General features: G+C 35.9%; 1 protein-coding gene across 1 annotated transcript in view; it reads right to left on the reverse strand.

Annotated features, from left to right (window-relative positions):
* Nucleotides 1-13,709, reverse strand: part of GAS2 (growth arrest-specific 2) — a 175,308-nt gene that overhangs the window by 146,092 nt on the left and 15,507 nt on the right. Inside the window, exon 3 of the mRNA XM_006892006.1 lies at nucleotides 4,467-4,588. Coding sequence (XP_006892068.1) covers nucleotides 4,467-4,588 — 122 coding nt within the window. The remainder of the gene's footprint in view (nucleotides 1-4,466; nucleotides 4,589-13,709) is intronic.

Raw genomic sequence — 13,709 nt, forward strand, 5'->3', positions numbered from 1 at the left:
TGGGATGGGAGTGTCGGAGACAGTGCGATTGGCACAGGACAGAACAGAGTTTAGGGCTGTTGTACATAAGGTCGCTATGAGTCGTAAGCGACTCGATGGCACATAACAAGAACACAATTCTTGAAATGGAAAATATTACTGATTTCTAAGGGGGAAATCTCTAATTTTCATGTCTTATTTTACTTTGAGATATCCTGAAGTATTGTTCTTTTATAGCTTGGGGAACTAGGTATTCTAGATGGTGAAATGTATTATAAGTATTCTATCTGAATAGGGTGTTCTTTCTTCTAAACAAGGGCTGGATTCTACATTGATTCTGTGAATGTTCATTCCCTTTTTTGGAGAATAATGTTCTACTAGGTATAGAACCGATGCCTCTCTCTCTCTCTCTCTCTCTCTTTCTCTCTCAATATGTTTTAAATCTGATCTAATCACCCACAGCTCTTTGAGGTCAATGGAAATTCTGTAATCAGAGATATTCTAATGGCTGAGGCAGAGATGCTCAAAACAAGTAAGATAAACTGAAAGGAATACCAGGAGGGGTGGGGGAAGAGTACTTTATGAGAATATTTTCTTCTCTGGCTGGTGAGAGAGTCTAGTAAACACATCAGCAAACACGTGGCTAGTGTCAGTAGAGCAAATAAACAACAAGAAGGGCTTTATACAGTTGACCTTTGGGGGACCAAGGAGTGAAAGTTCATATATCAATGTAGAAATTACCCTGTCTCAACTGGTGATGTCAAGTTGGAATAAGGTAAATAAGAATTCAAAGACATAAAAGCTAACCTGGAACTTGCCGTTTGTTTTGGTTTTCTCATCCTAATATAAAGATACTTGAAAGATTATTTTGATTTTGATGTTTTGAGTTTCAGTTGAGTAATATTAACAGTCATGGCTACAAAGTATTTGCCATATTGTCATGGTGCATATCAATCAAAAAAACCCAACATGGTACTGGTACAATGACAGGAGAGGATGTGGAGAGATAGGAACTTTTATACATTGTTTGTGGGATTGTAAAATGGTACAACCATTCTGGAAGGCAGTTTGGTGAGTCTTTAAAAAGCTGAACAAAGACATTCCATATGACCCAGCTATTCTACTGCTTCGAATATACCCCAAGAGAATGAGAATTGAGACACAAATGGAGACTAGTACACCAATGTTCACAGTAGCATTATTCACCATCGCAAGAACATGGAAACAGCCCAGATGTCCAATCACAATCGAATGGATTGAGAAATTATGGTACATTCACATGATGGAATACTACACAGCATGCAGTAACAATGATTTTGTAAATTACTACCTAATTTGGGAGTGATTGAAGAGTATTATGCTAAGTGAACTAACTCAGTCTCATAAGGACAAATACTGTATATGACCATTATTGTAGAATGAGTATGAGGATTCAAGGTGGTGGGGAGATGGGAGGAGAGGAAAGAGAATGGGTATGGGTGCGGGGGACAGTAATCATAGGGTCATGCAATTTGATGGATGGAAGAAGGAGTGTATGAAGGAAATGAGAAAGATCTGGTTAGAAAAACAATGTATATGAACTTTGTAAATAAGCCAGTATAAAATAAAAATTAAAAAAATAAGTAACAGTATATATTATTCTACTATACAATGTTATCAAGTGCTTCCACACAGAGGCTACCAAACTTTGAGACGTCTGTATTGTCCAAACATAAAATTAACAAAATAGCCCACTATGTAAAGAGTATTTTTAGTTAACAAACACAAAAGATATGCTTCATAGCTAGCTAACAAACAGGAAGAGGCTGCTTCATAGCAATAATGATGCCTGGAAAGAAAGACTATTATGATATAATTTAGTAATTTTTATGTAATTTATCAAACTGGCATAGTAGGCATACCTTTATAACTAAAACATTAAATTCCTAACTCTCTTGCTTTTTTATTAGGATTAACTTTCAAATATTAGGATCATATAAATTATTAACACAGATAGTATTCCACATACAAAATCCATTCACTGCTTTTTAAAATATTTACAGAGTCCTACGTCTCAAATTAACTATCAATCAGGAAAAGTGAAAATATTGCTATTAGACCAAAAAGATGAAATTCAAACTTAGAAGAAAAGTACAAAGGGCTTTCCATGATATAATTTTAAAACTTAACCCAATTTGAAAAGCTCTTTTTTCTTCTCTTGATGAAATTTTAGTGAGTTTATTCTTATTTAAATTTATATTTAATAACAAATGATTTTTACTTCACACATCTGCTTTTGTTTCTAGATGAAAAAGACTGAAAGCACTAAATCCTGACAAAAGTATATTTCTAAATATCAATAATAGATATGAAGATATTTTAATAATTTTGTTTCTCATTTTACAGGAATTTTTTTCAATAATATAAAGAAAAACTCATTTTCTTTGCGTTTTTCATATGGTATGGCACATGGTATTCTTATTTAAACTGTGTATCAATGGGGGTCAATAGTGAAGTCTAGAAATGCTGCCAAACTCACAGAAGCCAATAAAGTCACAAGAATGAGTGGAAACGTTAATATAAGGCAATTTCTAACTCAGCTTAAATTACATTTTTTAAGTATTAAAGCAGAGATCATAGAAGATATTTTAAGCCTATACTTGTTCTGTTAATATAGTTAAGTTTTTAAAGCAAAATGTATTTATCAAATTAATAATAAATTTGTGCTCTCCAAGAAAGTAAGATAAGTTTAAGGTCACAGAAGGATCTTATGTCTATGACATTGCTATAGTCTACCTATTTTGAAGGGAAGTTTTCTTTTGTTTTAGAATTTTAACAAATAGATGTTGAAATACATATTTCAAAGGACAGGAAAACTACCCAAATTCCAACTTTATTGCTTATAAATACAGAGATTTTGGAGCAAATGCATGCGTACTTGCAGATCAAGGTCATCATGGTAAGAATTTACTAGTAGTTGTTGTTAAGTGCCCTCAAGAGGAATGTAACTCAACGATTCTATAAACAGTCAACCTGAACCCTGCCCTATCCTGTGCCATCCTCATCAGCTGGGACATAGTAGAGCCCATTGCTTCAAAGTAATCTTAAATTCTATGTCTTTTAACTCTCTTCTTTCTTGTAAGGAAAGGAGATTGGCACAGGATACTTTAGGACTGTTGTACATAGGGTCACTATGAGTCACAAGTGACTCAACAACACATAACAACAACAAGGAAAGGTGATAATATTTATCCAAAGCAGTTCTTGAGCAATGCTTTACAATTAACATTTATATATAATACTGGTAATGGCTAATAGCCAAGGAGACTAAAATGCAGACATTTCCAAATACTAAATAATAGTGTGAGAACTCAAGCAAAATGTGCCTCCATTAACTATGCCAACAGGGCTCTAAAATTCTTAATAGTGTTAAATGACCAACCAGGTTGCATTAAGAAACTTGAAATGCTTGTTGTTCAGACCCATAAACATCTTTTTCTTTCTTCCAGAATCACTGAATCAATTTTGAGAGCTGAGTTTTTTTTTTTTTCAGGAGGGGGAACTGCAGAGAGGAGTATGTGTTGATGATGTTTTTATGTATCATCAAGTCAGACCAACTCACAGGTCCATCAGTGTGTTTTCAGACACAGTAACTTGTACCTGTAATCTTTATCCAATGGAGTAGCTGGTGGATTTGAACCACATGTCTTTGGCTTGGCAGCACCACTCTATACCAAAAAGCCACCAGAGAGCTCGTGTGTGTGTGTGTGTGTGTGTGTGTGTGTGTGTGTGTGTGAGAGACAGAGAGAGAGAGAGAGAGAGAGTTGTTTTCAACATTATTTTAATATCTTTTAAAAACATTTTTCATTCTATCTCTTAAGAATTATGACTTACTTTGTTTTCTTTATAAATACCAAATCCTCATGTACATTTTGCGGTTATAAGGAATAATCCCATGTATTCATAATTTTTTTCCTAATTAAAATGTAGCTAAGAAAAGATTCAGTTCATGTGTAGAAAGGATTATTTCAGTAGTCATAAATGAAGTGCTATGTCCAAGGCTATTTCATCTTACTACTTACTTAAAACAAATAACAAATTATGCACTAAATAAGATTTTGCCAACAATAGTTTTAAGACCAGGATCTGTTCAGGCAATGCTTATCAACAGGTTTCGTTCATTGCCTGGTGAAACAAATTACTTCTCTGGCAAGATTTTAAACCAACACACTGGATTTGGCCAGTTTAGACACAGTACTTTTTGGGTGTAAATATTTTTAATTTCTAAAACCTCTTACTCAATTATACTTAATCAAAAGAACTATGTAATATGTGCAATGATAATAAAAATAGCACATAACCTAGTTTTTAAAAAAATTCCCTCTGTGCTTCTGTTGTTTATATAAAGCCCGATGCATCTATATACAATAAAATCCTCAAAGTTAATTCATCAGCATCTTCCAACATAATCCAGCTCCTAGGGGCGATTCCAGCCATGGGGGTCTTACCTTTGTGGGCTTGTTAGCTTCCACGCTTTCTCTGAATTTCTCCTGCATAGTTTCTGCAAGCTGGCAGAGCAAGGCACCATTGTCCAACTTCTCCATAAAGCTTTCTGCTGTAATCTCCTTCCCTGAAATAACAAAGAAAAACCAAATAAAACTGTCTCAACACAAATGCCACATTCCTGCTAAATAACATATTTGACAACATTTTTTATCAGTAAAAGTCAATGTCAGCTGAGTAATGTATCTGGGACAAGAGCTTTCTAAGAAAATGCATTTGATTTTCCTTGGAATTTTATATTTGCCTTTATTAATAAGAATGATATTTAACATTATTTTCATACAGTTATTCCTATATGAAGTGTTATTTCATTTACGCCTATTGTAAAGGTGGGAAAATATTCTGGCTGAAAAGTCCCGTAACTTATCAATAAAGAGGCTGAAAACTACAAAGCTAATGAGTTGTTATTATCAATGACTATAGTTTCTGTGATCTGTACAATTTGCACTTTCTGTGGCCCATATTAGCCACCACTACATAAAGTAGAATGGTGTATAACAATTTCTGCTTGTGTAGCTCTACAATCAACACTCTTGGCACCAACAGTCAAGAAATTAAAAGATAAATTTCTCTGGAGAAGGCTGCAGTTAGAAACCTCTCCAAAGTGCTGAAGAGCAATGATATCACTCTAGAGGTTAAGGTATGCCCGATTCAAGCCATGGTCTTCAAAATTACTTTCTATAGATAAGAAAGCTGGACAATGACCAAAGATGACAGAAGAAGAATTGATGCCTTTGAGTTGTAATCCTGGAGAAGAGTACTAAACATACCATGGGCTGCCAAGAGAACAAATAGGTTTATCCTAGAGAAGGTGAAACCAGGTTGCTCCTTGCAGGCAAGGATTTTGAAGCTCTATCTTACATGCTTTGGGCATGTGGTCAGGTGGGATCAGTCCCTGGGGAAGGACATCATGCTTGGAAGGGTGAAGGGACAGCACAGGAGAGGAAGACTCCAGATGGGAGTCCCCAATGACTGAGATAATAGGTATGTCGGAATCATTGAGACTGGCTCAGGGTTCAGAGCTATGTCCATAGAGTCTCTATGAGTGGTAGGTGACTCAATAGCACATAGCGACAACAATAACAAAAAATAAATGTGTATGATCTCTAATCTAAAATAATAAAATAACTAGATATGATATATTAAAAAATCAACCACCATTGTCAACTTTAATAGTGTGGTGTACATAAAGCTGATCACTAAATTCCATTGAATTGATAAAAGTCTCCACAGGAAATGTCTTTGTAGCCATTCTCATTCCTACTATAGTCACTGACAACTGGAATCATCAGGTTAAGAGTTTGGCTTTTTTCTCCACCAAGTTCTCCTCCAAGCTTCAACCACTGCTGTTTATGTACATAAGTCACAGTTACTCCTCTTTGATTTATAACTGATTTTCACCGAACATATGTTTTCTTCCTTTCTTATATGTCCTCCCAAGGTTAATTTATTTCCCCCTCCATGTCCATCTCCCTCTTCCTCTTTCTCTCTCCCTTCTCTCACCCCTTTCCCCCTTCTCTTCCATAACACTCACGCGTCATAACGACAGCATTTTTTAGATCTCATTCACATGCCCACTTACAGTGTATAAGTAAATTAGTTTCAGTAGATTCACAGAGTTGTACAATCAGTACTACAGCCAATTTGATAACATTTTCATTATTTAGAAAAGAAAAGCTGTAACTTTTAACCATACCTCAGTACTTATACTCCCTAACCATGTTAGACAACTACTGATTGCTTTCTTACATGTTCCCTGAAATTCATCCCTTCAAAAATATCTTCCTACTTAAATTTTTGAACACTTTTGTTTTTTCTTCAAGTCAGAGCTGACCTACAGCAGACCCTCCTGCAGGTCTTCAGGAACAGTAAATCACAAGGGAGGAAACCACTCATCTTTCTCTGGTGGAATATCTGGTTGATTCAAACTGTGTCCTTTTGGGATTGCAGTGCAACTTCCTGTCACCTGGCCACCAAAGCTCCCTTGAGCTCTCGAAACATTATATTGTCTTCATTTCTTATAGACTCAAGTTGTATAGATTCAGGCTTCCTTCAGTTTCAAGTGCCATAGTTTTAATAAAAACCTTCATGATCTGTAGCTAAACAGCTAGCAACAAAAACAAGACGAATGTGTCCTCATTTCCCACAGAAGTAAAATTTCCTAAACATTATCCTCATTAGATAATTCTTTATCCTGAAGCCTTTAATACAAGGCTTAATACAATGTCTAGTCATTCTTTAGCTGGAAGATGTACTCTATCCACTTTGGTCCACAAAAATTCTCCCAAATACCTCTATTACCTCTTTCACTACAATTTTCTGACTTAAATGTTCCTTGGTCTGTAGTCTAACTCCCAGGTTCCTCCAGCAGAGTCTTCCTATTGCTCCTTCCAAGCCTTTGCTTCTATCATGGTTTCTACAAGCACTGTTTGATTAAGTTAATTCTATTGAGGTTTTTGCCCTTTTATTATTTTTTTTAAATTAGTTTGCTTACAAAGTTCATATACATTGTATTTCACACTATTCTTCATTCACCTTGTGTTTCACATAATCATGCTCATGTATCATAGTTTACAAAAGTAAACCCCTCGTCCATCATTCACCCAGATCCTTCTCATATCCTTCACCTCCTCCCTCCACCAACCAAACTGCTACGCTATGGTTTCGCTCCTCTCCATCCTCACCCCTTTATAAGACCATTATTGTAAAAATAGAAGAGTAACTAGTAAATGAAATCTATGGGGTTTTTTAATAGCTAGAGAAACTAGCTTTCCCAGAAGGCATCTCCTTCATCTACATTAGTGTTAGTGATTTTTGGTTGTTGTTTGGCTGTAAATTGTACTCATTTACTTTGGCACTTATCAAAAGGGTCCATCTGTCATTGTTAATGTATCTTGAATAACGTCCTTTTCTATATTTGTATGCTGTAAATTATTTGAAGTCCTTTTTTTCCCTTAAGAATATAATTCTACAGAGGCAAGCACTGTATTTCACCTAGTAAGTGTGCTTAATAGATAACGAATTAACAAATTAAGAGTTTAACTACTGATAAAGTAAGAAACTATGATGGATATGATATTTTGAAACACAATCTAAGAAACTAAAACAAAAGGAAAAGAGGTATTTAAAGTTGTATACTGAGACTCACAGGCTCACTGAGTAGTTATTTTATTCTAAGAAAAATGCAAGTAGCTCAATTCTTAAATACAGCCCAAGAGGAAAAACAAACTACTTGCTTTAAGTCAAATGCATAATATTAAATACATTTGGATTTTAGGAAACAGGAATTTGAAATTATTTTTTTCTCATTTTTGGAGGAAACAGTAAAGAGGAGAAAATATTTTTCATGTTCTATTTTCTCTACTGAGAAATTCACATTTTAGGACCCAGTTAGGATAATGACTTTTGCAGGTAACAAAATATCAGTTGTTCTAAACTTTCACTATATAGGAAACCCACAGAGAACTATTATTATTTGAAAATCACATGCAGCTCAATTCCATTCAGAAATGAAATAAACGTCTCTAGCTACACAAAGCCAGTATAACAAGATTTGTAGTTTATAGTCATCATATGGCCCTGCAATTTGAATAAGATCTTTACAAATAGGTAAAAAAAAATACTCATTGTTGTTGTGTGTTGTCGAGTTGCTTGCGACTCTTAGTGACCTTATGTACAAAAGCCTGCTCTATCTTGTGCCAACCTCACTGTCTCCAACACACCTAATCCCACTACACCAATCATTGAATTGATCCATCTCATCAAAGGTCTTCCTCTCGTGCACCATCCCTCTACTCTCCCAAATATGACGTCCCTCTCCAAGGACTGGTACCTCCTTGCAACATGCCCAAAGTCTGTCAGATAAAGCTTCAGAATCCTTGCCGCCGAGGATTTCACCCTCTCCAGGACAAACCTGTTTTCTTTCCTAGCAATCCACACTATAGTCAAAATTCTTCTCCAGTCCCAGAGCTCAAAGGCATTTATTCTCTTTCAATCATCCCTAGTCACTGTGCAGCTCTCCGATGCATAACACACAATCGCGAAGATTATAGTCCAAATCCAGTGCACCGTATTCTCCAGCCTGATGTCGTTGCTCGTCAGTACTCTTGAGAGGTCCCTGACAGCTGACTTTTCCAGTGCAATTCGTCTCTTGATTTCCTGTCTGCGGGTACCAAGAGTGTTGACTGGAGCTAAGCAAACTAAAACTGTTAAGTATCTCAATCTCTCCATCATCCATACTGATGCTGCTAATTGGCCCAGTGGTGAGAATCTTTGTTTTCTTGATATTGAGCTTCAATTCATATTGAAAGCTATAATCCTTGACCTTCTGCAACATGCACTTCAGGTCCTTCTCAGTTTCAGCAAGCAGGTTTGTGTCATCTGCATAATGCAGGTTGTTAATGATTCTTCCACCAATCCTGATGCTACATTCCTCCTCATACAGCCAGTGTCCCAGATGATCTGTTCTACATATAGATTGAAAAGGTATGGAGACAGAATACATCCCCGGCTGATGCCCTTCCCATTTTTGAACCATGCAGTGTCTCATTGCTCTGTTCTGACAACTGCCTCTTGCACAGTTAAGTACAGGTAAGTAAGTTTTTAAAATTATGCTTCCTATAAGTGTGCTTAAATTTCAATGTGAAGGAAAACTATACTCTAGATCATTGAATTATTCCTTTATAAATTGCCAAGAATATCTACACATGGAACACATATTTATATAATCTTACTTCATTATATTCTATGATAACTTAAAAATTTCATTCACAATATGCTAAAAGAATAACAATTAACTCAAAAGAATTATAAATGGCAAAAAAGAAAAATGGCCTACTTTAGAAACTCATTAGCAGTTTACTGCAAGGTAAGGTTTTTACTTTTCATACATTATATCTGAAGAAATTTTTGTTACCCAGCTTTTTATGAACACTTGAAGAAAAAAATTTACACTGAACATCTGTATCTAATGAAAAATATATTAGGTGTCAGCTTTCAATTCTGTACATTTTACAGCTCCAAAAGTTGGGATATTTTTGGCTAATACAGACACTGTTACATACTTTAAAGCTGAAATATACTGTTTCAAATGAAGAAATATGCAAGACAGAATTTTTTAAAAGCCTTTATATGTAATATATTTTCCATCCTAAGATTAACAACAATAAAATACACATTTTAAGTATATTGTATAATTGCACTAGTTATAATCCTTATATAGGAGGATACCCCAACTATTTTACTCTTTATTACATTCATATTTTCAATATGTTTTAAGAAAGAAAAACAGAATATACAACTACTCAAATTTAATCATGAGACAAATCCTCAAGAATAGACTGTGAAGAAAGAACTATAATTGCTCAAGGACAAGCCATACAAAACTAAGTTATATCTGAAAAGTACAATTAGACTTTCCTTAAACTAAATTTTATAGCTAAAACTGGACTATCAGCTTATAAATATAGAGACAGCCAGATTTTAGCAAAGGAGAAAGAATCATTTCTCCTCCAACATTATTCTTATTATGTTCTTAGCATAGTTAGGGAAAGAATAATAAGACAGGTATATTTAAACCATCTTCACTTGTCAAACCACACTGGGTTGTAAAGACTACTATTAACTTGAAGATTAAATATCCTAGTCTGGATATCTCTCTTTCTTGAGTTCATAATTACGGTCCTTGATCTCCATATTGTAAATTTACTTAGTGTTGTCAGCTTGCCAGTAGACAAAGATCAGGAAATGGCTAAATATTTTAGTGATTTCCCCTTAAAGTACTAGGGTCTTATAAAAGAAAGTCACCATAAGTCAGATTCAATTTGCCTGAAACAAACAACAGTGTTATGATGTGAGATAGGACAATGATATAGCACAATGATATAGTACACAATGCTAGTTGTCTGCATCATACTTTATTTAGTGAGTAGACACACCAAGGGCTTAAATATTTGTGAATGGTCTGCTGAGGTACAACCTTGGTCTCTCCCTGTTTGAAGCAAAGGAAAGTGAAGAAAATTCAGGATAAATGAGAACACATTTTCACCAGATGATAAGAATCAATAAACATGATTCTATGCACTAGTTAATTCCTCCAAGAACTGTATGCATGATTATCTTAAATATTACATATTCATTGCAAAGTGATTTAGGCCAGAGTCACCTGAGTCAGGGGAGTCATTTCAGCCTCTTAGATACAGAGGGAAAAATATGCTTTCCACCAAATAAATTAGCAGTACTAAACTCAGGTTCCTAAAACATTAATATATCTAGCAATAATAGCAAATATTTGACATGTGTATTGCATGTTCTATGCACTTTATATGCAAGTAGGATGGGCACTCTCATCCTGTGTGATTAACTGCTCTGAAAACATGCTGAGGGCACAGCTATGGGTTGGTTCCAACATGACAGCACTCAAAAACAACATGCACTTTACATGCATTGGCATACTTAAATGCAGAAATTTATGATGTGAAGGCTAATGTTATATCCTTTTTACAGATAATTAAACTGTTGTTGTTATGTGCCATTGAGTGCCACTCATAGCATCTCTATATACTCATCCCATAGCTTTGACATCTGCTCTATCCTGAGTCAGTTTTTTTTGTTGGTTTTTGGTTTTTTTTAATAATTTTTAATAAACATTTACAGAGAATTTAGATTTCCATTCATTCATTGTTGCACTTCTCTACCTGCCCAGCCCTCTCCCCCTGCCCCCCAGTTCACTCCTCTTTTTCAAAAGTAAAAGAAAGACTCCCTCCCTAGTACACAATCCCCCCGCACCTCTCCCACCGCCCCAAGCACATTCCACTATGCAACCTTAATTGTGGACTCTTGTGATAACCATAATACCCTATCATACACCACTTTTAAATTATTCAGTCCCTCATCTGTTTCAGTGCAGTATACACAATTTATCCAGTTTTTCTCAGTCTTACCCCCACCCTGATATCAGTCCCATCTTAGAGCAGTGGCACCATGCAATATTTGTCCTTTTGCGACTGAGATATTTCACTCAGCATAATGTCCTCCAGGCTTACCCATTTTGAATAATATTGCATGAGTTCCTTGTTTTTCAATGCAGCATACGATTCCATTGAATGAACATACCACAGCTTCTCTATCCATTCGTTTGTTGATGGGCACCTGGGTTGTTTCCAACTCCTTGCTATTGTGAACAGAGCTGCGATAAACATGGGTGTGCATATATCTGCTTTGATGTCAGTTATGGTCTCTTTGGGATATATTCCCAGTAGTGGAATTGCTGGGTCAAATGGTATCTCTATTTGCAACTTTTTGAGAAAGCGCCATACCGCCTTCCACAGTGGTTGCACCATTCTACATTCCCACCGACAGTGAATAAGGGTTCCAGTTTCTCCACAACCTCACCAGCATTTGTTGCTTGCTGTTCTGTTAAATTTTGCTATTCTGACTGGGGTGAAATGATGTCTTCATAGTTGTTTTGATTTGCATCTCTCTTAGAGCTAGGGATTTTGAACATTTCTTCATGTGCTTGTTGGCCATCTGAATGTCTTCTTTGGTGAAGTGTCTATTCATATCCTGTGCCCATTTTTTCGATTGGATTATTTACCTTTATCTTGTTGTGGTGCTCCTGAGTCAGTTTTACCTACTCCGACACACATTCCCCCATTACTGTGTCAATTCAACTCATTCTGGGTCTTCCTCTCTTGCACCCTTCCAAACATGATGTCCTTTTCCAAGGACTGATCCCTCTTGGCCAAATGTCCAAAGTATGTGAGACAGAGCTTCAAAATCCTTGCCTCCAAGGAACAACCTGGTTTCACCCTCTCCAGGATGGACCTGTTTGCTTTCTTGGCAACATGTAGTATGCTCGGTATTCTTTACCAGCACCACAACTCAAAGGCATCAATTCTTCTTTTGTCATCCTTAGTCTTCTTCTGTCATCTATCCTTGTCCAGCTCTCTGATGTATAAACTAAGCTACAGACTGCACCTAAGGAAGAAGTTGAGTTTTTTCACCCAGGAAGTTTAGATTCACACCTTAGTCACTAAACTTGTTATTTCACTAAATGCTTTTTATGTTTTGTACATTTTTCACTGTGATTTGGGTGAAAGCTTACAGACCAAATTTGCTTCATATTCAACAGTTCATACAGGTTGTGTTCATGACATAAACTGCAATCCCCTCTAGGATGTAGCACTGCTCCTTCTTCCCTGTGTTAATGAATTCGTATTTCTTTCCTCTCCTTTCCAGTTTTTTTTTTATTTGTATCTGGGTAAATTATGTTCTTTATATCTCATACTATTGACTATTCTAAGTAATACATACCTCCCTGGTATATGTGTTCACTTTGTCAAATCAAAAAGTCAAATTCATTGCTGTTGCATAGGACCTGACTCATAACTGACCCTCTAGAGGGTTTTCAGAGGCTAAAAAATCACATGAGAGAAGACTGCCTATCTTTCTCCCTCAGAATCACAGGTGGATTGGAATTGTTAAAGAGGCATTACCTTTCAGCCAGTACCACAACTCTCTATGGAATACACAATGAGAGCTCTTTTACCTTACAGGTCTATCACTTTGCTGAAAGTTAAACTTCAGTTCAGGGCTTGAAGGTTCCACCAGTCTCGATCAAATAAAAAAGATTTATACTTTTTTATGATTTTTGAGTTTTTATTCCACATTTTCTCACAATGTATGCAGGACGTCCTATTGTAATTCCCTTTAGGGTAATTGACCATGAAAGGAAGACACTGTCTAGTTTTACTGGTCTTAGGACTATAGATGCTGAGGTTCACACGGTGCATTGATCCTCTGGACAAATTGTTTCCATGTGTCTTGGATTTGCCTCCTTCTCCTTTGCTTCAGACAGGGAGATTTTAAGACCACAGTGCCTACTCATGAACTATGATGTAGAAAATTTTCATTGTGGACTCCATTATACCCACTGACATTGGAGACTTCCAAGAAGATAGCCTTCAGGCTAAATGTCCTATTCCTTCAAGGTGTTTGTTACAACTAAGAGATTTTAAAAATGTTGTCCTCTGCATATTCTACCTGTACATTCTACTGTATTCATGACTATATTTGAAGCATATGTAAAAACATAGGTGAAATTAGCCTCTGTCAAGCATACACACACATACATATATATTCATAAATACATACATATTGATGAGTGTAGTAACATTCCTTGTTCCATC

The sequence above is a fragment of the Elephantulus edwardii genome, unplaced genomic scaffold, assembly GCF_000299155.1.
Source record: "Elephantulus edwardii isolate Elephantulus edwardi_28Jun2011 unplaced genomic scaffold, EleEdw1.0 scaffold00109, whole genome shotgun sequence".
NCBI lineage: Eukaryota > Metazoa > Chordata > Mammalia > Macroscelidea > Macroscelididae > Elephantulus > Elephantulus edwardii.